At 43.4% G+C, this 26859-nt stretch overlaps 1 protein-coding gene across 2 annotated transcripts in view; it reads left to right on the top strand.

Annotated features, from left to right (window-relative positions):
- Positions 1 to 26859, top strand: part of capn15 (calpain 15) — a 43287-nt gene that overhangs the window by 11276 nt on the left and 5152 nt on the right. For both annotated transcript variants that reach the window (XM_058620538.1, XM_058620537.1), the window contains exons 2-10: positions 6751 to 8422; positions 14548 to 14756; positions 16810 to 16993; positions 18755 to 18978; positions 19822 to 19947; positions 20827 to 20979; positions 22955 to 23116; positions 24406 to 24641; positions 24739 to 24908. In XM_058620538.1, the coding sequence (XP_058476521.1) occupies positions 6773 to 8422; positions 14548 to 14756; positions 16810 to 16993; positions 18755 to 18978; positions 19822 to 19947; positions 20827 to 20979; positions 22955 to 23116; positions 24406 to 24641; positions 24739 to 24908 (3114 nt within the window). In that variant the 5' untranslated portion in view covers positions 6751 to 6772. The remainder of the gene's footprint in view (positions 1 to 6750; positions 8423 to 14547; positions 14757 to 16809; positions 16994 to 18754; positions 18979 to 19821; positions 19948 to 20826; positions 20980 to 22954; positions 23117 to 24405; positions 24642 to 24738; positions 24909 to 26859) is intronic.

Raw genomic sequence — 26859 nt, 5'->3', positions numbered from 1 at the left:
TATAGTGGATTCCCGTCCTCTCCAGAGTCCAGACTCAATCCATGAGTCTCTGCTGTCGCGGCATGATGAATGATGGTGTTTATTCCACCTCCATTGTGCTGGCTTTTCCCCCCGTTGACTGGATTTAAACCGGTCCACTTGGATTGGACCAGCCTGGCCACTGGTGTGTTTATGTCTGAATGATTTCAGCGCGTCTTCTCTTGATGTTGCGTGTGTGAAGACGGCGCCGCGTCAGGACAGTCCTCAGGCCTGCAGAATAGATTTGGCTTACAGGCTTTGTTTTTCTTTAGACACGGAGGATTGATGCTGCAAAAAAGCCCTTTGCCATCACAACTGACATGATTCCAGATTTCCCCACTGTTGTTACCATAGAAATGTGGTGTTTTTGTTCAGTAACCTCATTTATACCTGGCAGTGTCACACAGAAACATGTAGCATCAGTAGTATACTAACATTTAACCTACCAATTACTCATGTCACGAGTTTAGTGGCTTCACATTTTTTTTATTTGAAATTAGAAGATATTTTGAGTGTGGGAAGTTTGTGTTTGAACTAGAGGAAAAAAATGTAAATCACAATTTTTTTTGCTTAGAATTTAGATCATGATTCTCTGGCACAATTTTTTTTCACAAATTGAAATGTTTATTGCTCTCATGAACAAAAGATTAGAAACGTTCAGTTAAGCATTCAAGTAACGTGCCAAACAGTGTGTTTTCTTTAGGCCCTTCATATTAGTTATGATTGTTATTATTGTTTTTGTTGTTATTATTGTAGTGGCTTAAGTGACATACAGTATGGCGTGTTTCCACTAGCTCGACTCGTGACGTCATCAGTTAAAAAGACTTAACAAAACGTGAAACGTGAAAGCGTGGGTTCATCTCCAACATTTAGCAAAGGAAATGTCTGAAATCTCATTATTTAAAAGAGGAGTCTTTAGTATTAGTATTAGTATTTTAGTGACCTTTTTTTGGCACAAGCTTGGGTCGGGTGGTTGTGTGATTCTAGGTCACTACCACCTGGGTTTTCATCTCTGTCCATGTTGTATTTATTTCTCCTTGGCGCACACTTTCTCCTATGTTCTGTGCCGCACTCACTCGGCACTGCTGCTTGTAAACTCATTTACCTCCGCTGAATCGTGGGAAGGCTCTCATACGTTCGTTTATTTGCAGAAGAATCGTTGTCATTTAGAAATGAGTGGGAAACGAGATCGCAATTTTTTTTAACCATTTATCGTGCAGCCCTAGTTTGAACTGTACAAACTGGAAATGGAGGCTGCATCAATTTGTCAAACTTGATTTTTGAAAAAAAGTGACAACCTTAATAGAAGTCTGGACACATGAAAAAATAGATTCTAGAGACTTATCAAAAGACTTTTCTTATGAAATTTGTACCTGCCTAAGTCTATGAGAATATGTTTTATGCCCTTTATCTTGCTGCTTGACAGCCTTTTCTGATTGTCTGATATGGAGTCCATAGAGAAAATAGACGCGTTTAGCTCGCAGGGACGCAGGAGTCCATTACTGCCTTGTTTGGTAGGTTTGTGTCACTTAGTTTAATCTGAAAAAAAGGATCAGTAGTATTTTTTTTTGATGCATGAGTGAGTACTCAAGCAAGGAAGACTCACTGTTTAGTGTGTGTGTGTGTGTGCTCATATTGAGCGAACGAGAGAGAGGGAGCTGCGTGTGAGTGCGTAACCACGTACATTATTGATACTCTAATGCGTGTGTCCTGCTAAGTTGGTGGGGTGAATTGCTCATTGCTGCAGTTACTACCACACTCAGCTAAGCCCTGAGCACGTGTTACGATTTCCATATACCATTAAAAAACTGTTTTCAGTATGAAGCTTAGCACTAGTTCCCTGTCCGAAAACGTTGTCTAATCAGATAATGTGGCAAACATAGGCATTCATTTGTTCATTCATTCATATATTTTTGAAGTTGGCCTCTGGCTGAAGGAGGTGCCTGCAGGAACCTTTTCCCACAGTGGCAGGAAACGCCGTCACCCTGACCTATGAGGTTCCTGGCAGCTCCCGTTTGCTCTTGTTTTTGCTCCATGCCACTTTATGTTTGCTGAAACCCAGTCAGAGTTTCCTCCATGTTCCGATTTGGAATGTCTGAAGGTGTCTCCAACACTGACAGGTTCACGCATCAAAAATAAGCACTGCTCAGTTGTGAAATATTAACTAAGGGCACAGCTAGAGGTCAGAAGCTACTGCTATCATTTCTGTTCTGTTTCTCAACCAGCCTTTTTATTTTTACTGTCTTCAGTCTCAGTCAGGAGGATTCTGAGTTCACTTGATGCGCGGTCATCGGGTTTGAGGCTTGAGGACAAGTAATCTGTTAACAACAACCCTGTTCTTTCTAAAACACAAAGGCCTTCATGTAATGCTCCACTTTCACACGATGGAGATATTGCTTCTGCTTTTAAAACTGCTCTTATTGTATAACCAATGTCTTTGCCTAAGGGAACCTTTTTTCAGAAGTCTCGTTTGTAGACTTTTCCTGCTCAGTGTCACTCAAATATAAATATATAAATGCCCCAATTATCATGTTGTTTTTCCTCGCCAATAAGGCTTCAATGTCGCCAAGTGTCAAGCTGAGTATGTAGAAACACTTCATGTGCCGCTGAAGTGTGGGCTCTAGATACTGATCTTGTACAGAGTTGTTGTCTGTGACCAGTCACAGTTGGTTAATGACTCATATTATCATCGTGGCTCATTAGCTGGCTAATAGAAACTGTTCATCTGACTCATCATCGGCTCTTAAGAAAGACAGAGAGGCTTTAGAGAAAGCTCCAGCTCTATGGGTAAGACAAATCCCATAATAATCAAGTGATCAACAACACATAATAGGAATACATTTTATCTGCAGCACCTTCCAAGACACCCAAGTAGGGCTGCAGCTATTGTTATTGTTATTGTTATTTAATATTATTATCATTATTATTATTATTATTATTATTATTATTATTATTAACGGTTCTTCTGTCGATTTATTTCTTTTTTATTTATTGTGTGTTTCAGAAAACGTTGAGTGGAAATGTTGTTTTCATCCATCCATCCATTTTCTACTCTCTTTATCCTCCACATGAGGGTCACGGGGGGAGCTGTGACAATCTCAGCTGACATAGGGCGATAGGCGGGGGTCACACACTGGACAGATCACCAGTCCATCACAGGGACACATATAGAGACAAACAACCATTCACTCTCACACCGCTCCCACCTATGGTCAGTTTAGAGTGTCCAATTTACCTCATCCCCAAATCTGCATGTGAGAAAACCCACGCACACACGGGGAGAACATGCAAAGTCCATGCAGATAGAGACCAGAAGTTATCCACAAGCTGAGACTGCGAGCTTGTTTTGAATTATTAAAAACAAACTAAAACTGATTCATCCATAATCAAAATAGTTGATGAAGTATTTGACGATGAATTAAGTGTGATAATCGATTATCCATAAAAACATAAAAAACATAAAAAACAGTGTTAAAACGTAATACAAATAATATGTAAATGTGCAACACACCAAAGACAGTGTGGTTGCAGATGATGGCTGTGTGTCAGTAAATGCTCGCTGTGTTTTAAATGGTGATTTAAAATCTATTGGTGAGGTGCATTAATAATAATGGCATTTTCGAGTCTGTGGCCAGTCACACTGAAGGCCCTGTCACCCATAACGCACAGCCTGAAGCTGGAATGGAGAGGAGGGGGTGTGTTGGGGTAAGGGATCATGTGATCATGGGAATATTTGTGGGAGAGAAGTCTTGCAGCTGTATTAATACAAGTCTGTTAAACTATGGCTCCGTGACGCACAGAATCTGATATAATCTGATACTCTTTTTTTTCTTTGGCTGATATCGGATCGGGACATCCCTATTTTTTGTTGTGTATTTTTATTTTCATTCAAGTGAATCTTTTCAAATACTGGTATCAGGCATGAGAATGCTGCTTTGGCAGTTACCACATATTACACCACGTGTGAAAAACGAACTTGCCTGATGGTAACTACTAACTGGTAACTCTGATGTTGCTGCTATGCTGGTTTCTCACTAAGCGTTTTGGAGAGTAGACTCTTTGAAGTAGTCTCCTGAAATACTTTATGATTATCTTTCTTCAAGCATTGACAAATGAGCCAGAGGTCACTGGTGCTCTTACTTAAGTGAATTCTGACTAGGAGCCGGTACTTTAACTGCATTAAAAACCTCAGTGCAAAAAGAGCTCTTTCTGTTTCTCCCTCCCCCTCCCTCCCCCCCCCCTCTCTCTCTCTCCCTCTCTCTCTCCCCCTCCACTGTAAGCAGTTGGCCTCTTGCCCAGGTCTGCGACACTGGGGAACAGAGGAGCTGAAGTGGGCACTTTTAGAACAGCTCCATTGAACATAGGGCCAAGGACAAAAGGTGTGCATGTGTGTGACCGACTGAATATTACGGCGCCACGTGTGATTACACTGGTCAATATTGATATTGATATTCATTGTTATGAAATGCAATCTTTTCATAATTTTTGATCATAGTATACTGCATAAGAGTTTATTTATTTCATATGCTGTTTAACAGCAGAACTCTGTGTCAATCAAGGTAGAAGGGGCGGAGCCATTTGTGTGATTGGCTGCTTGTTTTGAGTGAGACACCTGATGCGCCACAGAATGAACAACTCTCCCACTACATTTTGAATTGAGTATGTTGTTCCAGAGTCAACTACGAATGTCATTTCAACGTGGTTTGTCTCTCGGGTCAGTTTGGTGAGTGACATAGCATTGGTACCCGCTTTGGGTGGAGTTGTCACTTCAATGTGTTTGATAGCATTAATGATGTTTGACAGTTGGCAGTCTCTCAGTGTTTGTGTGGTCTGGGTTAGTAATGCAAGCTGTTCTTCATTGCATGTGCGTGAGTGTGTGTTTCACTCTGTCATTGCGGTCAGCTGGTCGGCTGTCTCTTCTCACCTTAGTCAGTCTGGTGTTGAGAGTGGTTCTGGCGTTGAGGAGCCCATCGTTCAGCCTGGTTTCCTGACTCTGGACAGTCTTGTGCCCAGTGTCCCATGAAACACACGTCTCTTGGAACAGGTGGGAATGGAGGCCTGAAACCTCTTACTCTTTCCCTCTGTTTTCTTTTTTTCATCATTCAGTTTCTCTCTTAATTCTTGTAGTTTTGACTTCCAAAAATCATATTTCTTTATCCATGTTGCGAGACACTTCACACTGTTTGGTCCATATTTGTAAGTCAAGTTGCCCTTCAGGAACCCCTGGTTTACTATTTCTGTCCCCCGTTTTGTGCACACGTGAGTCTTAGATCTGTTTCAGGGCACAATCAAAATTAAAAGCCAATGCTCCCTGAGAGTACATGTCAGAGTCAAAGGACTTCACACACTAACTTCTATGGCTCTTTATCACAAATACCAAACGATACAACCCTTGGGCAAGGAAGCTATGGACGTGAACTCGTTTGACTGAAACTTTATTTTCTGGCCGCAGCCAACGCCAAAACAATAACAACTTACGTTTCAGTTCACTTGTGCAATCATCCTCTCATCATAAACACACACATAAGCACACCCAACTCCTGACTCTCTGCCAATCACAATGACACAAACGGGCACTGTCACAGGTTACGGAACTGATTGACAGCCATGGCATGATCACTGAACATAGCAAACCACTTTGAGATACAATCACAACATCAGGCACAATTAACTCTTCTGCCAGAACAACAACAGGCAAGTTCAAACTCATTAATGAATCTTGGCAATTTCTTTGCCTGGAGATTGTTACTTGGAGTGAAGTATTGTTTTTGGTGGTTCTGTCTGTCTGTCTGTCTGTCTGTCTGTCTGTCTGTGTGTGTGTGTGTGTGCTTCCGCACTTGCTTGCAATATGAGCAACAGAGGCCCACAGAGGCTTGTTAGAATTTGTGATGGACACACGTTGCCAAAGAATTCTGACCCTGAGGATTCGAACACACACCCTTCAGACGAGCTACCGTTGCACCACAGAGTCTGTTACACATATAGGCCGACAGAGGCTTGTTGCGTGAACGGGGGGGGGAAGTCTGCCATCTCTGATTGTCTTGTATTTATGATGGAGTTGAACAATGAACACTTGACTTTGATCCAATGCTGCACACTGTCCTTTGGTTTCTGTTAGCCAGACACGCAGTTTTGATTAGAGGGAGTGGGACACTGCCCTGCCCACTCATGCTCAGTGGCTGAGGGACATTATGTCCTGCCTTACTCTTAAAAAGATCCACTGTTTTCCAAAGGCATGGAGCCCATTTTTTTAGTTTCAAAGCTTTAAGTTTAACTGAAGATCTTGGGGTTAGACCATGGTTCACCTGCGCTTGGTCTATATATACTCTCCAGGTTCGCTATTAATCAATTCCTGCATTTTATCTTAGTCTCTCGTCTTTTCTTTGTTAATGTTCAACCTGACTTTTTATTTGACATCCTATTGATGATATTCCAGCTGTTATTTTTGGTTATTTGGATTGATGATGTGAGAGATAAAGCTTTGATTCAGTCAGCTCTATCTCCATTTTTCTCCCTGTCGCTCATGCAGACTCACACACTCTCACACACACTCACACAAACACATATACAGGGATATACACAGTATCAGCCAAAACATACTGGGACATCATTACGAGACCAGTGATGGTGCATAGCCCCAATGTATTAAGCCGGCAGGCAAAGCAGGCAAAAAAAATAGATCCAACTTCTTTGAATTTGTCTTGACTCTTTGTTTTGTTTTGTGTTTTTCAGCCACTCTCACTCTCCTGGCTCCATGGCAGCAGCAGTGCGAGGTAGTGAGTGGTCATGTGGACGCTGTACCTTCTTAAATGCCGGTGCAGCACCTCGCTGTTCCATTTGTGAGGCGCCACGCCAGAAACCTGACCTTAACCAGATCCTGCGGCTGAGCAGCACTGAGGAGCATCGCTGGGCCTGCCCCCGCTGTACACTCAACAATCCACAGGGAACTGGATCCTGCTCTGTCTGTGGCTTTGGACCATCCCCAGCCACTCACACACCCCCTACCACCACCATAGCTGCCACTGCCAACGGCCTCCCATCTGCACCAACTGAACCGCCAACACCCACAGTCACCTCTAGGGTTCTGCCTGAGCCCCATGGACAGCATCCAGCTAAGGAGGAAGTTCTATGGCGGTCTGAGAGTAATGGAGATGTGGACGGTCTGGAGGGGCATCACTCTGGCTGGGCTTGCCCCCGATGCACACTCCATAACACACCTGTGGCTCTGTCATGTTCAGCCTGTGGTGGTCCCAGGAAACTGTCGTTGCCTAAAATCCCCCCTGAGGCACTGGTGGTGCCTGAGGTGCACACGCCTGTGGCGGGGTTTCCGGTTCATACAGCAGGGGCTGCCCCACTGCTCATAGACTTAACAGATGACTCACCCCCAGCCCCACCCTGTGATGCTCAAGATCCTCTCCATGTCTCCTCACAGTCCCTCTCCTCCCCTTTCGCTACTTTCTCTTCGCTCCAGAACAACCCGGTACCCCGCAGCAGGAGGGAAGTGCCCCCTTCAGGGCGTCCACCAAATCCAGGCACCAACACTCCCAGTCCCACCTCACCTTCAACGGTCACTGTGCCACCCCAGCCGGGCCCACAGCGGCCAGCCAAGCCCAAACATGCCCAACCACAGGAGCCCTTATATCCCAGCAAACGCCTCAGTATCTTGGAGGAAGAAGACCCTCAGCACCACCCGCTTACCCCCCACCTCCCTGATGCTTCGTCAGCCACTCCCACATGGAAGTGCCCTAGCTGCTCATTGCCTAACCCAGGTAGTTCATCTAAGTGCGAGGCCTGCCGATCATCGCGGGCAGGTTCTGACCTCATTGACCTCGTAGGCTGTGAAACGGTACGATTTACCCCGGCCAGCCCCTCCAGCCCAGACTTTAGCACCTGGGCCTGTTCCAAGTGCACCCTGTGCAACCCTACAGGAGCACCTAAATGTTCAGCCTGTGGTTCATCCAAGCTGCATGGCTTTCAGGAACAGCAGACGCCCCTGCCCCGCTGCTGTACACATTGTGGCCTCCTAGCAGGGTCCGGTACTGCGTCCTGCTCGTGCACATCTTCCCCTTCTTCGTACTCCTCGTGTCATAAAACGTGGAAACAGACCCGGGCCCTCCCATCTTCCTCCCCTGCCACTGCTTCTTCCAGTTCCTCCTCTTCTTCCTGCACGTCATCGAGCCTCCAGGAGAAGATGGGACAGTGGAGCTGCCCGGCATGTACACTGCTCAACGACATCAAGACCAAGAACTGTGCGGCATGCCACACACCGCAGCAGTACCTCACCCTCCGCAAAGTTATGAAACCTCTGAAGAGGAGGGAGAGCATGCATGTTGAGGCCCGTAGACGAAATGATGAAGGCGAGGCTAAAGAGCTGTGGGAGAACATAGTCAGCTTCTGCAGAGAGGTAAGGGTCAAGCAGGGCAACACAAGAAAGCACCAACGCTTTCCTGACACGTACTTCCATATTGATGCACTTTCTACACTGCTATGTGTTCCAGCATGCACATTCACAGGCACGGTTGTAGCTTTTCCACACATGCCTACTTGATCTCACATTCCATTCCAGCATTGGCAATTTCTCACCAGGCGTTCGCCCCTATTTGTATTCTGTGAGCGATGGCTTGGTCGCATGTGGGAACTCGCTTATCTCCTTATCAAACTAAAAGCAAACGTCCATGGCTGCCGTCTTTTTCACCATCTCTTCTGACCAAAACAAGAGCATGCCACCAACTGGAAAGGACTGTGTTATCTGTACATGCAGATGTGAAAGTGTGACTCAGGCTTCACTTACAAGGCCTTGAGTCTGTTTATAGTGGAATCTGTCAATCTTGTCCATAGAAGTCCGCCAAAGTCCACTTGAGATAAAGTTAATTACCCAGCTATTACTGCAGCGGCCCGCACGGACCCTGTGTAGACAAACACACACAAACGCACCTCCAGTTTGAGTCTGCATGGATCGCAGTGCACTGGCTCCCTGTGGCACAACACTCTCCAGTCCAGTTAGAGGGGGTCTCTTGTTTTTGTCAAAGATCAATATCGACCTAATTTAAGTATTAGTGGAACTGTAGCCATGTGAAGCAGCTCTCCACAAACATGAAACACAGAACGCATGACCTTGTGCTACTTGGGTTTCTATGCCTTCTTTAAATCCTGCTCACAGCTTAACCTAAGTTCCTATTGCATATATGTATTACACAGGCCTGTAACGATACACCAAAGTCACGACTCGGTTCGTTCACAAACAATGTAAGAAAAACACTGTTAGAAAATAAACAGAACTAAACTCAAATGTGATTTATGCTTAGGAAACAAACTTTCTGTCTGTACCATCTACCACAAATATGTAAACATTGACCACATAAACCACAAATTAACTCTTCGCTTAATAATATTAAGTAATGTTATGTTATGTAAACATATTATGTTGTGAAAGTTAATTACTGATTGAACTTTTTTAGACAACAGGATGTTTCCCTTTAGCTTGTTTAATCCGTTTTGGGTGCGTATACTCCGCCTTCCTCAGAACTGTCACCTGATGTTAGGTGGCAGAGTTAGAAGTTGTAACAACAGCTGATAAGGCACGTGCCTTAATGTTGTTGCATTGCAGAATTGATTCAGTGAAGATGGAAATTCTTCTTCAGAAACACCATCATGTCCACATTGTCTCTGTGCTGTGACACTGTCCCCAGTGTCCCCCCAAATGTGCCTTTTCCAGCTGCGACAGGTTCGTGGGTTATTAGAGTGTCACGAGTTCAGTTTCGATATGCCTATCATTACAGGCTTTGTATGGAATAAACCCTTATACATGGACGAACCTAGATTGTCGTTTGATGTTGAAAATGCCCTTTGGTCGAGTTTTTCTTGACCTTTTCTGAGTGTAATGCATCGCAGGGTGCTTGTCACTTTTGTCCCACCCCTTCAATTGTTGTAATTTCAGAGAAATGCTAATAGGCTTTGTCACTGCCTTTGTTTGCAGGGACATTTAACAACCAGTGGGTGTATGTTGGCCTGCACTAAATGAGCTGCAGATACTGAGAGTCTAATTTTCCAGACTACAGCCCCTAACCTCCGCCAGAAGGAAATCACAAAATTCAGAAATTAACTTTTGCAACTCTTGTATTGGGAATCTTTAATGAGACCATATGATGTTTTTTTCCCCCACTTCTCCAGACAGACATCCTCTATTATCTTTGTCAATAAGGTGTGATTGGAGACACATGAAGACTGTAATCTGTGCAGTCTAGGGCTAAACTAGGGCAAAACTGTTGTTATTGCAGAATCCAGACCTTTTTATATTCAGGTTTCTTTTATATTCTTTTATATTGTCTGGATGTATAGAATGTAGGTGTTTGATGCCCACTTACTACACCGCCATTGCACTTGCAGGTTAACAATGGCAAGTGAGCTTCAGAGTGCATTATTAATGCTTTCTTTGAAGGTCATAGGGCACACTGCTGTGAGCGTGGGAGGGAAGTTGGCTCAGTAGGAAGGGAGGATATCAGAGATGCCTCATCCCCACTTTTCCCTTCCTCCTAATGTAAAACATGATTTAACCTCCTCTTTCTTTCATCATCTTTCCCCCCTCTATGTTTTACAGCACTCTAGCTCTACCCCTCTCATCAAAGTACCATCTCCTTTTTATCCCGTATCCTTCATCACCTTCACTCTTCGCCTAATTTATTCAAATATGCTTCCGAATTGTCACCCACTGCATCCCGTCCACCCCCACCACACCTGATCCTCATGACTGTGAGTGCAGGAACTAAGGTGAACACAGGACTGTTCTATTTTTAGCTGCAGAGCGGGAGAGGAGAGGAGCAGAAACGATCCACTTTTCCTTTAGTGAAGGAAATAACTAATGGCATCAGCTGCTGCAGCAGGACTCTGAGTGTTTGTTTCCCCCGTCCCCGTGTTATCAGTTCTGATACTGAACTTATCAGTAACTCAGTATCTTAAATGCAATACCACAACAACTTGTATGTCATATTTAGATTGTAACCGCTACATGAAGGTGATTATTGCTATTAAAGCCCTACAAGTTAATAAGTAGAACATTTTCTTATCCTGCTATACTGTGCCATATACTGTATATAAATATAAACTCTAGGAATAAACAACAATTGCTTTATTTAGTTATTTATTTATCTTAAATAAAAGACCTTTTAATCTTCAAACAGGGCTATTAACATTTTAAAAACGGTGCAGCAAAATAACTTGGGGACTAAATAACACTTCATGAAATAAAACACTACGTAGCAGTATCAAGACTGTGGTTAGACCACAGTGTGAGATCATCTGAGCTGTGTCATACTGAACACCCCCGTTTGCAGGGATCTGGTGAATGTGAATGTTGATTTTTGGTTCTCTTCCTCCTCTTCTTCTTCTTCTTTTACGGCGGTCGGCGTCCCCGGTTTAATGGCGCTTACTAAAAGTGAACAGTGAGACAGTTTTTAATCAGATGTGTCATGCGCTCAGAAGCCGGCCATTGGCTGAGAGACAGGTTAATGTTCTCAGGTTAATGGACTCTGATGATTATAAACAGGCAGAAATTTGCCGGTTAATTACCAACAAAAATCGCTCTCTCGTTGTAATGAACGCAATAAAAAGAGATCCAAAAAACTCTAATGCGAACATCGAAAAGTAAAGCACAGTGTGTGTCTTGTACTGAAAAAACCTACTCACCAAACAAGCATTTCACACTTTTAGAAGCACTGAACGGTGTCCTGTCTCCTCTGTGTGGCTCTCAGATGCGGCTGCAGTGGACCGAGGCTGCGCTTTACTCTCTGCTCTTGAATGATGTCACGCGCCTTCTCAGGTGTATACAGCAGGTTTCTTCCCCCCGATCACAGACACAGCCTTCTGCCCTTCAGCAGCCCGCTGCAGCTCCACTGTCACCCGTGTGCGTAACTGTGCGCTGGATTCATTTAAACTATTTATGTCACCAAGAATCCTTCACCTCAGGATGGGTGTTTTTAGTGCTGAATATATGGCTGTATATCATTATTATTATTATTATTATGGTTTTTATCATTATATTTTTTAACGATAGCAAATTTCAACATTTTGCGTGAAGTATAATTTATAAAATATAGGTGTTCAGTGTTGATTCTGCCTCCGCGCATTGATCCATTTATGGGAAACTCTGGAAATGTTAGCTGCACATGCTCCAGAGCCCCGCTAATTATGTTTATCTTCTAATTTCTAATTAACCTCACGCTGACCAGCCCGGGAGGACCAGAGGGCTGGACGTGCTCCTGGGGGCCCGTATCATGCCCAGGGTCTGGGTCTGGCCTGTGTGTGTTGCCTCGTTCGGGTTGAACTAAGAGCTAACAGCTGAGTCAGCAGATTTGTTTGTTACTTTGCCATCTATGGTGAAACATCACAAAATACTTTGACATGCTGCTTTTCAGATGCTTGACCTGTTCCTGCTCAGTTTGTGGCAACAAGACTTCAAGCTATACACTATATGAGATGTTGAAGAAACACGGCTCCACCCGGACCTCACCTTACATTCTTATCAGTTTACTATTTTATAGTAAGTTATTGTGGTTCTACCCCTAATGGAAACACAAAAACAGTGTCTCACATGTGTCCTCCAGGACAATTTAATGCAGCATCACTGCTGTGTTTTTCTCATGGGCCAGGAAAGGGATTTAAAGTGACGTCTCTGCATGTGTCCAGCTCAACATCTGTGTTAAATCCACACGGGCCTGTAAAATGAATGTGATTAAAGCTAATACAATAACATAAGTCAGTAGGTTTGTCAGGGTGGAGGAGCAGGAGCAGTGTAGAAGGGATTCTGTCTGATAGCTAATGCTGCATTCAGGCTGGGAAATTGGATTGCGGGGAACGGCAACTCATCAGTTTGCTTCACTGTGCCCCACCAGTGGGGTGGTGCCTCGGTTCCGTCCCCTGTCTGGCTTGCAGCTGGCAGAACCCACTCGTGAAACCACAGATAGATAGAGTTGCATGTGTGTCTATTTGTAGTTTGTAGAGAGGAGTTTTAGATGGCTAGATAGTGTGTCAAATCAGGTGTCTTGATCTGTTAAGGTATCCATGGAGTGTACGGGTCCTGTGTACAGTAGAGAGTTGGGTTGCACCAACCCATTATTTATTCATTTATTCATTCATTCATTTATTTGTCTTTTTGGTTAAATGCTATGACATTACACATCCCCCCTTCCTTTTTTTGCCAATTAGGAATGAACAGGTTTTCAAAATCATGACTTACACATTTGGGTCCAATCGCTGCTGTGGTTCAGTGGTAGAGTGGGTCATCTTCCGTCCATAGGGTCAGGGTTTGATCCCAGGGACTGCCCGTCTGCATGCCAATGTGTGATAGGTCATGAGCGCCGACTGTACTGGACTAATATCAGCGTTCAAGATTGTGATACTGGCATGAGATAGGAAATGTTTTAACAATGAAATCATGACTTCATCATGACTTTATACATTTACTTAATAATTATTAGTTGCAGCTCTAGAATTGACATAATAATTTCTTTCGGTTGTTTGGTTTGGGCTAGCAGATTTCATTTCGGTACATCCCTATTTTGTATCATGTGTTTCAAGTAGTTGAAACACAGGGGAAAGCACTAACTGCTACTTTTACCGTGAATTATCAGTCTTACGCATAGTGCTGTTAAATTTTTAACCACAGACATTAGGGGGTGGAAAGGTTCACAAAAAAAAAAAGAGTCCTTTATCAGTCCCACAGGGGGGAATTCCTTCTCCATCCTCTACTAGAAACCCTCTAAAGAATTAGGAGCAGCGGGCAGCCACTGATCAGTGCAGCAATGGGGGTTGGGTACCTTTGCTCAGGGGTACTCCAGCCCTTCATTTGACCTGGTAGGGACTCGAACTGGCAACCCTCCAGTTACAAGCCAAGTTCCCTTTCCACTAAACGAGATATTCTTAAGGACATGTTGTGCAATCATGCAAAAACGGAATCTTCCACTTCCGCCACAGTTGTCATGACATCCACCACTTTTTTTACATCTGTCTGTCCCAAACATTATCTCCGTCACTATTGTTCTCCACACGTGCCCCGGACTGTGACGTGTGTACGTAACAGGACGGATGTTTGTTCTTTTTGTGTGAGCGTCAGTCGATAACGACACTCGAGAACAGTGGTTAGCCTGAGTTTCTTTGGTATTTTCGACTTTTCAACTGAACCAAACCAAACCGTTGCACACGGCATATCTGCACGATGGGGTTAGATCTTATCAGCTCCCGTCAGACATTTTTTGTAGCCTCGTAAGAGAGCAAACGCATGACTCATACGACAGATAAAACTTTCCTGTTCTCCAGAATTACATTTAGAAAAACTCTTATCTTCCAAAATTTCTCTTGAACCAAACAGTTCAAATGTGATGCTTCACTGACAGTGAAAGAGGCTCCTGTCGTGTGGAGTCCTGCATTAAACCTGGTGGTGGAGACTCTGCTTAGTCAGTGTCACATTTTTTCTTCATGTTGATATATAATTCCACTGTCCCTCTCCTCATTCCCCTCCCCTTGTCTTTCATTCAGAACACGGTGAACTTTGTGGATGACAGCTTCCCCCCGGGACCTCGCTCCGTGGGCTTCCCAGAGGGCGACAGCGTCCAGCAGCGGATCAAAAAGTGGCTGCGCCCCCACGAGATCAACTGCAGCAATTTCAAAGACCGAGGCGTCAAGTGGTCCGTCTTCCGCACGCCACGGCCGTCTGACATCCTGCAAGGTCTGCTGGGAAACTGCTGGTGAGACTTCAGAAGTTTTTATTCCTCTTTCCTCTCAGTGAAGGGTCAGAGGAAGATGAAACAGTCAACAGGCGACTTCTCTCACACTCTGTTTTAGATGAGTACTGCAGTCTGAAGCCAGGAGACTGTGACAGTGATGCAGTGAGACAATAAGGGAGGAAAAGTGAGAAATGTGAAGGTAGAGAAAAGGGAAGTAGGCTGTGATGAAATGACAGGAAGTTGGACAGATGTCAGGGAGACGGGGAGATTATTCACGGACATGTGGCTTCATCTCTGTGCCCTTGCTTTGTTTGTCCTTTGGTGTGTGTGTGTTTGTGTGTCTGTGTGTACGCACGGCGTTGTCCCAGTACAACTTTTCACTTCATCCAGAGAACACACACACACACACACACAGCTTAGCAAAAATAACCCTCCAAGAGCACAATCCTCTCACTCGTGACAGAATCTAACCCAAATTCTTCCTCCCGGGCTGCATCTCTATCACCCTCACACACACACACACACACACAACCTTGCCCTTATAACCAGCAAACATCTCAGCCAACCGATGGCAGCATAAGAAAACAGTGTCAGTCACCCGTGTCCTTGACTACGGCTGCAGCACAAGCCAATAGAGTCACATAATGACTCAGATAATTGGATTTTCATTTCATTCTGTTTTTCTTCAGCAGCAAGAATGGGCTCAGGTCATCAGCAGCCACTTAAACTGCTGAAATTTAGCTTTAATAATACGTTTCCTATGCTTAGAATTAGAGCATAGAGCTCATGACAGAGACATGTTTTTGTTGTTCTTCTTTAAGAGTAGGGAGTTATGAATTCTGAATTCAAAGTCTTCCATGACAGTACAGATTGAGTTATGAGATAGTAAACATCTTAGACACAGATTGTGTTTTCTTGTCTTGATTTATATTCTGCTGAAAGTTTACCATGTAATTATTCATCACTAGTACCACATAATCCCGCCTGCTGTACCCGGACCAACACACGCTGTCAAGTGACGCCAAAGGACTATTCCATTTACCTGAAAATATAGTGGCCACATCACTAATGGCAACAGTAGCTCATTAGTTTGGTAAACCTTTAACTGTGTTGTTAAGAAGGGGGTTGAAACACTAGGTTTTCACACCTGCCAGACTCGCAACGATTGGGGGTCGCAGCATTCAGCCACTCCCAGAATTACTGAAGGAGAAGACGAGACAACAGTGAACTAGAAAACTGGCTCATGTGTTGGTTAATGCAGCTGCATCAAATCCTGTGGTTTTATGTGAACATACGACACAGATACGCTGCAACAGTGGACTCACACATTTCTCCCGGCTATCGTTCTACGCGTGCGTATGTTTTGGTTGTGTTTACCCACAATGCCCTGCGTTTAGGCGGATCAGAGTTCGGTTGCACAGTCACACCTCCCCAAACCAACTGGACTCAAAGAAGCGAACTCTGGTCCGCCTAAAAAAAGTAGGTCTGGGTTCGCTTCAAGTGAACCAAATGCAGGAAGCGGACCACAACGCGGAGCTGTGTGTCGTTGTCCAGGAGGTTTGGTCTGCAGTGTGAAAGTGAACCAAACTAAATGAAGGTGTAAAATTTCCACCGGACTATCTTGATGTGAAAGCGCCCTTCGAAGAAATGTATGATCTTAATCTACATTTTTCATCCTAAACAAAATGTTCACTTCAAAATCTATTCCTTTGATGTTGGGTCCTCGTGTCCTCAGCTGTGTGAAGAATTAGCATTTTCTGATGAGGCGGAATTTCTGATGCAAGCTCATGAGGCAAACTGCTTTGTTTTGGCTGCAGGGTGAACAGAGTGTTATGTGGAGGTAACCAGAAGAAACTGTTCGACTCATCAACTTCTACTGATGCTCAGTGGGAAATTATTCATGGATGTTTTGAAAAACTCTTTCATGATTGTTCACTTGTGAAAAGATATCGATTTGATTCCACAATTTCCATAAATATTTCCTTATTTTCTGTGACCGTCAGCTCATTGTTGTCCTCGGTCCTTGCTGAGCCGACATGTCTGTCCGTGGTTGATGGAGTTCTTCTGTCCTCAGGTTCCTGAGTGCTCTGGCGGTGCTGGCTGAGCGGCCGGAGCTGGTGGAGAGGGTGATGATCACCAGGACCATCTCTCCAGAGGGGGCCTACCAGGTTCGGCTCTGTAAAGATGGGACGTGGACGACGGTGCTAGTAGATGACATGCTCCCCTGTGATGAATATGGCTACCTCCTCTTCTCCCAGGTCAGAAGTAGAGAGGATTATGGGGACACTAGTGTGTCTAGTTTGGTCTGTAGGGGAAACACACATCCAAATAATCATGTTTACGATGATTATTTCACGTCATTTCAAAATAAAAGTTTATTTTGATGCAAAATGAATCTATTAATGGAACAAAAACATACAGAAATGTGATATTAAGTGGTGTGCAGCATGAAATTGATACTGATTGGTATATAATTGACTTGTGACCTCTGGGGTAGGGCTTCACAAGGTAGCACCGTGACATTAGAGCCAGGAGAATATCCTGCTCCGTACACACATGCCGGGTTAACTGTTTCCATTGTGACATCACGTTCACCTTATTCCTTTGTTCAGCCTCACAACAGTGCAATATTAGCTTTATATATATTATATTATATATAATATATATATATGTATATATGTGTGTGTGTATATATATATATATATATACATATATTATATATAATATGTATATATATATATATATATATACATACATATATTATATATAATATATATATAATATAAATATATTATTATATATATAATATTAGATTGAGTTAGCACACACAAACGCCATCCTGTTTTCTACAGAATAAATTCAGTCTATAGCTGTAGTAAGGTAGAACGTGGACATACACACACTGTTCACTAAATACTTGAGTTCACACATTGTACGGTATAGCATTTGGGGACGACAGAGGCTCAGTGGAAGATCCAGATGTTTGTTCCTGGCTCTGCTAGTCTGCGTGCCTGTGTGTCCTTGGGCAAGACACTCGCTCCTGCCGGCTGTGCCCGCAGTGTGTGAATGATAGAAAAGGTGCTGCACATAGTTGAGCTCTGTGTGTGTGTGTGTGTGTGTGTGTGTGTGTGTGGGTGAATGGCAAAAACTGCAGTGGTCATCAAGACTAGAAAAGCAGTATATAAATCCAGACCATTACACTGACCTACAATACAGCAAAACACTGAATGATCTATGATCTCCTGTGGTATTATAAGAACTGTGACGTAATGTTTTGGTTCATTATGAAACTTAAGACCTAAATTAAGATGAATGCATTTATCCTAATCATTTTTAGTAATGAATACATTTACACACATAAACCTGTTCACTCAGAACACTTTATTAATCCCAGGGTGAGTTTCTAGTTGGCTGCTCCTCTGTCGTTCTGTCAAGGGTCAAAATAACCCACAGAGAATAGACAAAGAAATTCAATGAACAATATAAGAAACAGGATGAAATAGATAACATATGTTGGTCCTGCGATGGACCTTTCCAGGGTGTGAGCTCGCCTTTCTCCCTGTGTCAGCTGGGACTGACTCCACCCACATGTGGAGGATAAAGAGATAGACAATTCCCTTAGAGTGTCCCTGATCTAATGATAAATAAATATACTATATTATGAATAAATTCTCAAGGTGTGTACAGATATCAACAAGCTGTTTAATTGTCATATTAAAGCCAACAGCAGATTTGTTACACAGGCAGAAGAATATTGAAAATGAAAAACTAAGACAAAGCAAAAACTAGATGGGAAGAAAACAGAGGAAAAAATAGTTATTGGGTACATTTCTCAAGTGATCCATGCCTCAACATAAACCATCAGAGGATTGTGATGTGCAAGATGATAAGAGGAAGATAAATATGAATGGTCTTTAACCACATGACTCACAGCCAACACTGCATTAAAAGCCTCACACAGAGTGCACCGTCTTCTAGCCTGGCTCACATTCCCACTGGATCTTTTCTCGTCTTCGCAGGCTCAGAGGAAACAGTTGTGGGTGGCACTGATTGAAAAGGCTCTGGCCAAAATCCATGGCTCCTACTTCGCCTTGCAGGCAGGGCGCGCCATCGAGGGCCTGGCCACACTCACCGGAGCTCCCTGTGACTCCCTCATGCTCCAGGTCAGCTCCACCAACCCCCGCGAGGAACCCATTGATACAGACCTCATCTGGGCCAAAATGCTCAGCTCCAAAGAGGCCGGGTAAGACACAGAATTATATTCCTCTCCTCTACAGATCTGACGCCTCGTTTATAAAACCGTGTGTAGGTACGCCTGAAAGGTTGGTGTACGTAGATCGTGACCGTAAATAGTCAGAAAAACTGTTTAAGTATACAGTTTATTAATTCAACAATAGTATCATCCACGTTTCCGTCAAATAATATCAGAAATTAAGCTGTTTGCATTGTACACAGCACACTGGATGTAACACACAGAACACACAGTTTCTTTTGTCCCACTGTTAATAATGTAACAGTTATTCAAATTGTTCATATAGTAATGTGGAGCAGCAAAAGTTTTAGAGATGACTGTGCACAGATAATAGATAATACATGACAAATGTTTGTGCGTCAGCCAATCAAATCAAGTTATGTAAGTGTTCTGCCACAGACTCAAGCCAATTAAGCCTGTTTTTGCATTTAGTTCAAACACTTCAAACGCATCTCCCCTCTGAACTCCCCGCTCTGTATGTATCTGGGCCTGTGGTTTCAGATGATGCTTTCATAACTACTAATATCTAGTCTTTAAGTATTTCAAGTTTTTATTGACTTTCTAAACCTCGTCTGACACAGTTTATTTATTTTTCTCTCTCTCTTCTGATGAGAAGAGGTCAGAGGTCATGTCCATAATCTTTATTTCATGTAGAAATTCTACACTTTCAGTTCACCCACACAAACAGAATCTAAGGCCCCCAAAGGTCTAAAGGTGAACATGGTTTGTACAGGCGGCTGTGGAGTTTCAATCAATAATCAAGATTGTCAAGGATACACTGCATGATTCCAACATGACCTTCCAGTCCCACTGCATGTTGTCCTTGTGTTACAGGTTTCTGATGGGTGCATCTTGTGGAGGAGGCAACATGAAGGTAGATGATGCGGTCTATGAGTCTCTGGGTCTGCGGCCTCGACATGCATATTCCATCCTGGATGTACGAGACGTGCAGGGTTACAGGTACTGATGGACCAACTCTGAGTTCTTCTAGTTTCCTTTGTTCTTTATTTCTTCCGTTTCAACCCGTGGCTGTGGGTTCAGGAGGTAGAGCAGCTTGTCTTCTAACCAGAAGGTTGGCAGTTTGATCCCTAGCTTCTCTAGTGTGTGTCTCCACACAGAAAGGCTCAAATTCTGGACAGCAGCATGTGAAACACTGCTTTTCCTATCACACACTGTGGTCAGAGTCATGTTAACATGATTTGAAGTCATTAAAAACATTTTCAGACGAGAAGATATGTTGATCATATTACAGAGACTTTAACATTTACTTCACCTTTAATCTGTTGCTTTAAAAGAGAGTCAAGCTGTTGACTTAAGGTGCTTTTCTAGTCTTGATCACTCAGTGTTTTACACTAGTCCAGTTTTCTACAGGCTCCTCCTTTGGCAGATAAAACATTGTTCTTGGTGTTACAAATGTGAGAGAGGGGGAAACAGAGAGAAAGTGACGGAGCAGAGTCAGGAGGCTTCATCAGGCCCCTGTTTTAATTCCACACATCCCACGGTTTTTTTTTTTTTCTCCAGTCATCATTCTCATTATTTTGGCACAGCAGCCAGGAGCAATTTGGGTTTCATTGTTTTGCTCTCGGACACATCAGCATGCAGAACAGAGGAGGCGGGAATGAAACTGGTTAGAAGACGAGCTTCTCTTCCTATTCAGTCACGTTAGAGGATGAAAAGCCTTCAGTGAACAGTGATGCACCTGCACAGTATGGCTTTCCCCAACGCTGCATCTCTGTTTTTCACCGACAAAAGCAGGCAGTAAACGCATGCCTGTTGTCAAAAGTGAGCAGTATGACAGTTGAAGCTTCGCTGGGTGTAATGATCCTCCCTGTGCTTCAGGTTGTTGCGGCTGAGAAACCCCTGGGGCCGCTTCTCGTGGAACGGCAACTGGTCAGACGAGTGGACGGACTGGCCGAAGCACCTGCGTAATGAGCTCATGCCTAATGGCAGCAGTGAGGGCGTCTTCTGGATGGAGTACAGCGACTTCATAAAGTGAGAGCCAGTCTTTTTGTTCCACCTCAGGAAACAGTTGGTTTACAGTGGCTTCATTCTAGATCTAGAATATGCAAAATGAACCACATTTTTTAATATAGTAGTACCTCAGTAATCAAATTAAAGATGAGTAATCACTTTTTAGGCTCTGTTCAAACCTGATATTAATATCCTTCCTGAGAAATCTGCAAGCGGGCAACATTCAGTCACACCTAGGGTTGCAAAATTCCAGGAATTTTCAAAAGAATAAACTTTCCATGGGAATTTGCGGGAACAAAATGTTCAAAATTAAGGTTGGGAACTTAAACGTAGTTGGTAAATAAGGTATTGTTGCATAATCGTGGCTAAAACGATCAGATTTAATGCAAACACGGTGAATTCCACGATCACATGCAACGAGCACACAACTTACTGCATACTAATGAGGCCACACCCCCTACATGCACTGTGCATTCCTTCATCACATGACATGGATGTGTTGCAAGAACTGCATAGAGCTTTTGTGTAAGTACGTGACTAGCTAGTATTGTGTATTAAACACTTTTACATTTGTTTCTCTTCTTCCACCTCCATTTTATTTGCTTTTACTTGTTTACCTTCACTATTTTTAAGACCGTTCCATTTGTTCAGCAGGTAGCTAGTTACAATTTTTTATTAAGCCTTATATTCACCAATTTAGTTTTAAATTGGTTAACACAGGAGATAGAAAGGAGAAGGGAATAGCAAGAAGATATAAATCGAAACAGGACAGACAGAAAGGTCATCAAACTACGAAAAAAATGAAATAGGAAGTTTTTTTTTATTTACATCTGTTTACATTCATTCTGCATAAGTGACGGTGCGGAGCTGAGTGATTCAAAGCTCTACTATCACTGATGTAACATGAAATTGGATTTTAACCATCAGAAAAAATCACAAACTAATCAAAGTGAAACTGCAGCAGGTCAGAGGACGTCAGCTGAGGGGCAGCCTTAAGTACATGAGGATAGATGAGTCTCAGTGTGAGCGGATGAATTCACTTGCTCAGTCTTGCCCGTCTGCCCTGAGACCTTCAGGAGTCACGGCATCATATTTGTAGAAGACTTTGCAGTTGATATCTGAACCCGCTGCTATGATGGCCGGTGAATTTGGGCCATCGTGCCTGTAGCTGCGAACGTCGCACTCACCCACTTTTGTTTATTCCAGACACACAACGGTTAGGGATGTAAAATGCACCACTTCCTCTGACCTTGTCTCCACAGCACCAGATGTTTAGAGGAGCAAGTGTTACAGCTTTTATGAACTGAGTGCAGGTGAATTAACTCTCAAACGTCCCTTTCATGATGGAGGCACAGAATGTGTGATTGATACACACATTCTTAGCCCCTTACCCTTACCTTAGCCGTCACAACTAAGTGCCTTAACCCAAAAGATGTGACAGAGCGTGAGGACCAGACAAAATGAGAGAAGGACCCATGTTTGCGTTGAGGTTGTTGAGGTTGAGGTCGAGGACAATCTCATCTGTTTTCTTGCTGTTTGTCGTTTCCTCTGACACTAAAATAATCACTCAGTTTCCTTCTTTATGACAAACTGCTGCTGTCACCTGCTCTAGTTTGTTTCTGAGTGGAAAGAGAAAGTGTTAATCCTGGTGGAAAATCAAAAGGAAAGGAAAGGGAATCATCTTTATTGTCATTATAAACGAAATTTCGAGACTCTGGTATTGACTTATGTGAATCAATTGGAAAAGTAGCATTCATCCTTATTATTGATAACATTAAGAACACAATAAGAACACGCCTCCTGTGGGCTTTGTCTTTGAAGGGAAAAAATGGGGTAAACTGTTTAGCTGCAGTACAGAGGCTAATAATGCCAGTGGTTAGCAGTTCATGTTATATGATACGACTCAACTCATGACAAAAAGAGTGTTTGATGAATGCATGCATCTAAACACAGCTCTCCTTTCTCTCTCTTTTTCTGCCTCCTCGTCCTCCCACAGATACTTTGACTCAGTGGACATCTGTAAGATCCACTCAGACTGGCAGGAGGTCAGGCTGCAAGGCTGCTTCCCCAACAAGGCCAACGGACCAATCACCGTCACATCCCTCACTGTGCTGGAGAGGACCGCGCTGGAGTTCGCCCTCTTCCAGGAAGGAAGCAGGTACAGTGAAGCCAGAGCGTCACCTATACGATCTTTGTCTTTGTTGTTTTTAAACGTTTTCCGTTAACACGGCATCATTTCAAGCCACACACACGCCTTTTCTGTGGCAGCTCCAAAGCTGTGAAAACATGCGAGAGCTGCCCAGAACTGTGAAGACTTATGTAATTAGGCTTGATTGAGCACTTTGTAACATCTGTGAAGAAAAGTGCTATATCAATAAAGTGTATTATTGTTATTAGTATTATTATTATTTATTTTACCATTTTTTTATTATGTTTTTTTTTTCCGCCTGAGCAGCAGCAGTGTTCTCCGTTTGAGTTAACCTTTACGTCTCACCGCGTCACCGTTGCAGTTGAAAGTGTGTGTTTTCTGTTGATAGTAATGAATGCCAGACAGATGGAGGAGGGGTTTATTTTCCCTTATACAGATTGCATAATCTTCATTAGTGGACTATTAGTTGATTATTAAAGGTAAGGAACAAAGTGTGTTCCGTATTTATTCAATACAGAACGCGTCTTTTATCTTTTTAAATATGTGACCAACACAGGCATGTTTCTGTGATTATAAATGTCTCCTCCTTAATTTACAGACTCTGTGAAACCTCACTTGTTAACATTTTAGCATATTTATTCTGTGAGGTCATTCTTGAGATTATTCTAGACTGTGTTTGTCATGTGTGGTAAAAATGTGTGATTAACCTCCAATGATTGCCCAAAAATAAATGTGGGCAATCATGTGATCAGAATGATTTAAAGTGATTGATAGCCCTATTAGTTACATTATTTCAAAAAAAGACGTCTCTGCCACAAGACACGTTTTATTAAAACCCACGAGATGAGTGATCCTGTTAGAACAGCCGAGTTGTGTTTGACTGTTTTCTTGTGCGATGTGCGATAGTTCTGTACACAACCATTTGTTTGACAGAGTTTGCTCTTGCTGTTTGTATTTTTTCTGCATGTCTGCTGGCACATTAGTCTTCGTAATGATGAATATAAGCCGTGAACACAGATAACTAAAACAGACAGTTGTGCATTACTACCACATTTTTTTCTGTAATCACAACACACGCTGCTCTGTTTTGTATAATCTGTAGTTCCTTAATCTCGACCGCTGTAACACTTGACCAGATTTATGGGCAGTAGTCGTCCATTTGCTGGCAGCAGCGTCTGCAGACTCTGCAAGTTTGAAACTATCGTTCACTCTCTGACTCCCACAGAAGTCTACTGGAGTGTCGTAGCTCTCTTTTCTCCAGCTCTCGTCGAACCTCTTTCTTGCGTCTTCCTCCCCAGGCGCTCGGACACGGCGGACAGCCACCTGCTGGACCTGTGCATCATGGTGTTTCGCGCCTCCTTGGGCAGCGGCAACAAGCTGACCCTGGGCCGCCTGATGGCCCACAGCAAACGAGCGGTGAAGAAGTTTGTGGGCTGTGATGTGATGCTGGAGCCCGGGGAGTATGCCGTCGTCTGCTGCGCCTTCAACCACTGGCAAATGAACGTCAGTGCAACTGGAGGTCCGGTCACGCCCAGTAGGTGTAACGATGCAGTGTTAAAGTTACAGTCACATGAGCTTTTACTTCATTTTTTTTTTATCTAAAACTAATTTCTGTCTCTTTTTCTCAAAAGTCTCCAGCCCAACAAGTGGAGCGGTGCGGCGCCCCAGCCAGGACTTCCCTGGCTACATACTAGCCATCTATAGTTCCAGACAGGTGATGGTGGAGCAGGTGGAGGCAACCCCCATCACACTGGCTGACGCCATCATCCTCCTCACGGAAAACAAAGGGGAAAGACATGAGGTGAGAAGTTGTAAATAAGCAACACTGAAATCAGTGGAATCATCTATAATGTTTTTTATTCATCAAAAACGTCACAAAAACAAAACATTAGAGAACCACGCAGCCCGCAGAGCTCAAGGCTTAGTGGAGGCAGTTTGACCTCTTATCTTGTAACATCAGTGACAAATTTAAAAAAGAATTTTCAAAATGTCACACTTTGTTGTTTTGTTGTTGTGGGTCGAAGTCGAAGGAGGAGAGGAGGAAGGCGGGTTCAGAAACAGAGAGGAAAGAGGAAAGGCAAGAGTCTGGGACTGAGAGTAGGGACTTTGAATATTGTGACGATGACGGGAAAAGCTAGAGCGTTGAATGACATGATGCAGAGAAGGAAGGTGGATATACTGTGTGTCCAGGAGACCAGGTGGAAAGGTAGCAAGGCGAGAAGCTTAGGTGCAGGTTTTAAGTTGTACTACTATGGTATTGATTGAAAGAGAAATGGAGTAAGGGTTATCCTAAAAGAGGAGTTTTTTAGGAATGTCCTGGAAGTGAAAAGAGTGTCAGATAGACTGATGAGTCTGAAGCTTGAAATTGAAGGTGTGATGTTAAATGTTAAACAGGTGGGATGTGAATTAGAGGAGAAGGAAACATTCTGCAGTGAGTTAGATGAAGTGATGCAGAATATCCCCAGAGGTGAGAGAGTGGTAATTGGTGCAGACTTCAATGGACATGTTGGTGCAGGAAATAGAGGTGATGAAGGAGTGATGGGCAGGTTTGGTATCCAAGACAGGAACACAGAGGGACAGATGGTGGTAGACTTTGCAAAAAGGATGGAAATGGCTGTAGTGAATACTTTTTTCCAGAAGAGGCATGAGCATAGGGTAACTTATAAGAGTGGAGGTCGGAGCACACAGGTAGACTACATCTTGTATAGACGATGTAATCTGAAGGAGATCAGTGACTGCAAAGTAGTGATGGGTGAGAGTGTAGCAAGTCAGCATAGGATGGTGGTTTACAGGATGAATCTGGTGACAAGGAAGACGAAGAGGACAAAGGCAGAACAAAGGACAAAGTGGTGGAAGCTGAAAAGAGAGGACTGTTCTGTGGCTTTCAGGGAGGAGTTGAGAAAGAATCTGGGTGGTCAGGGAGAGCTCCCAGATGACTGGACAACTACAGCTAATGTAATCAGGGAGACAGGTAGGAGAGTACTTGGTGTGTCGTCTGGAAGGAAAGTAGATAAGGAGACTTGGTGGTGGAATGGGGAAGTGCAGGAGTATATAAAGAGAAAGAGGTTAGCAAAGAAAAAGTGGGAAACTGAGGAGACTTAAGAGAGCAGACAGGAGTTACAGGGAGATGCAGCACAAGGTAAAGGTAGAGGTGGCAAAGGCCAAACAAAGGGCGTATGATGACTTGTATGCTAGGTTGGAAAGTAAGGAGGGAGAGCATGATTTATACGGGTTGGCAAAACAGAGAGATAGAGATGGGAAAGACTTCCAGCAGGTTCGAGTGATTAAGGATAGAGAGGGACATGTGTTGACAGGTGCCACAGAAGTAATAGGAAGATGGAAAGAGTACTTTAAAGAGCTAATGAATGAGGAAAATGAAAGAGAGCAAAGGGTAGAAGAGGTAACTACTATGAACCATGAAGTAGCAGAGATTAGTAAAGATGAAGTGAGGGGGGCATTGAAGAGGATGAAGAATGGAAAGGCAGTTGGTCCTGATGATATACCTGTGGAGGTATGGAAGTATCTAGGAGAGGAGGCAGTAGAGTTTCTGGTTAGACTATTCAACAGGATCTTAGAGAGTGAGGGGATGCCTGAGGAATGGAGAAGAAGTGTGATGGTGCCCATTTTTAAGAATAAGGGAGATGTTCAGAATTGCAGTAACTATAGAGGAATAAAGTTGATGAGCCATACAATGAAGTTATGGGAAATAGTAGTGGAAACTAGACTGAGAGCAGAAGTCAGCATTTGTGAGC

Source organism: Solea solea, chromosome 21, assembly GCF_958295425.1.
Source record: "Solea solea chromosome 21, fSolSol10.1, whole genome shotgun sequence".
Lineage (NCBI taxonomy): Eukaryota > Metazoa > Chordata > Actinopteri > Pleuronectiformes > Soleidae > Solea > Solea solea.
This window is presented reverse-complemented; position numbering and strand designations above follow the sequence as displayed.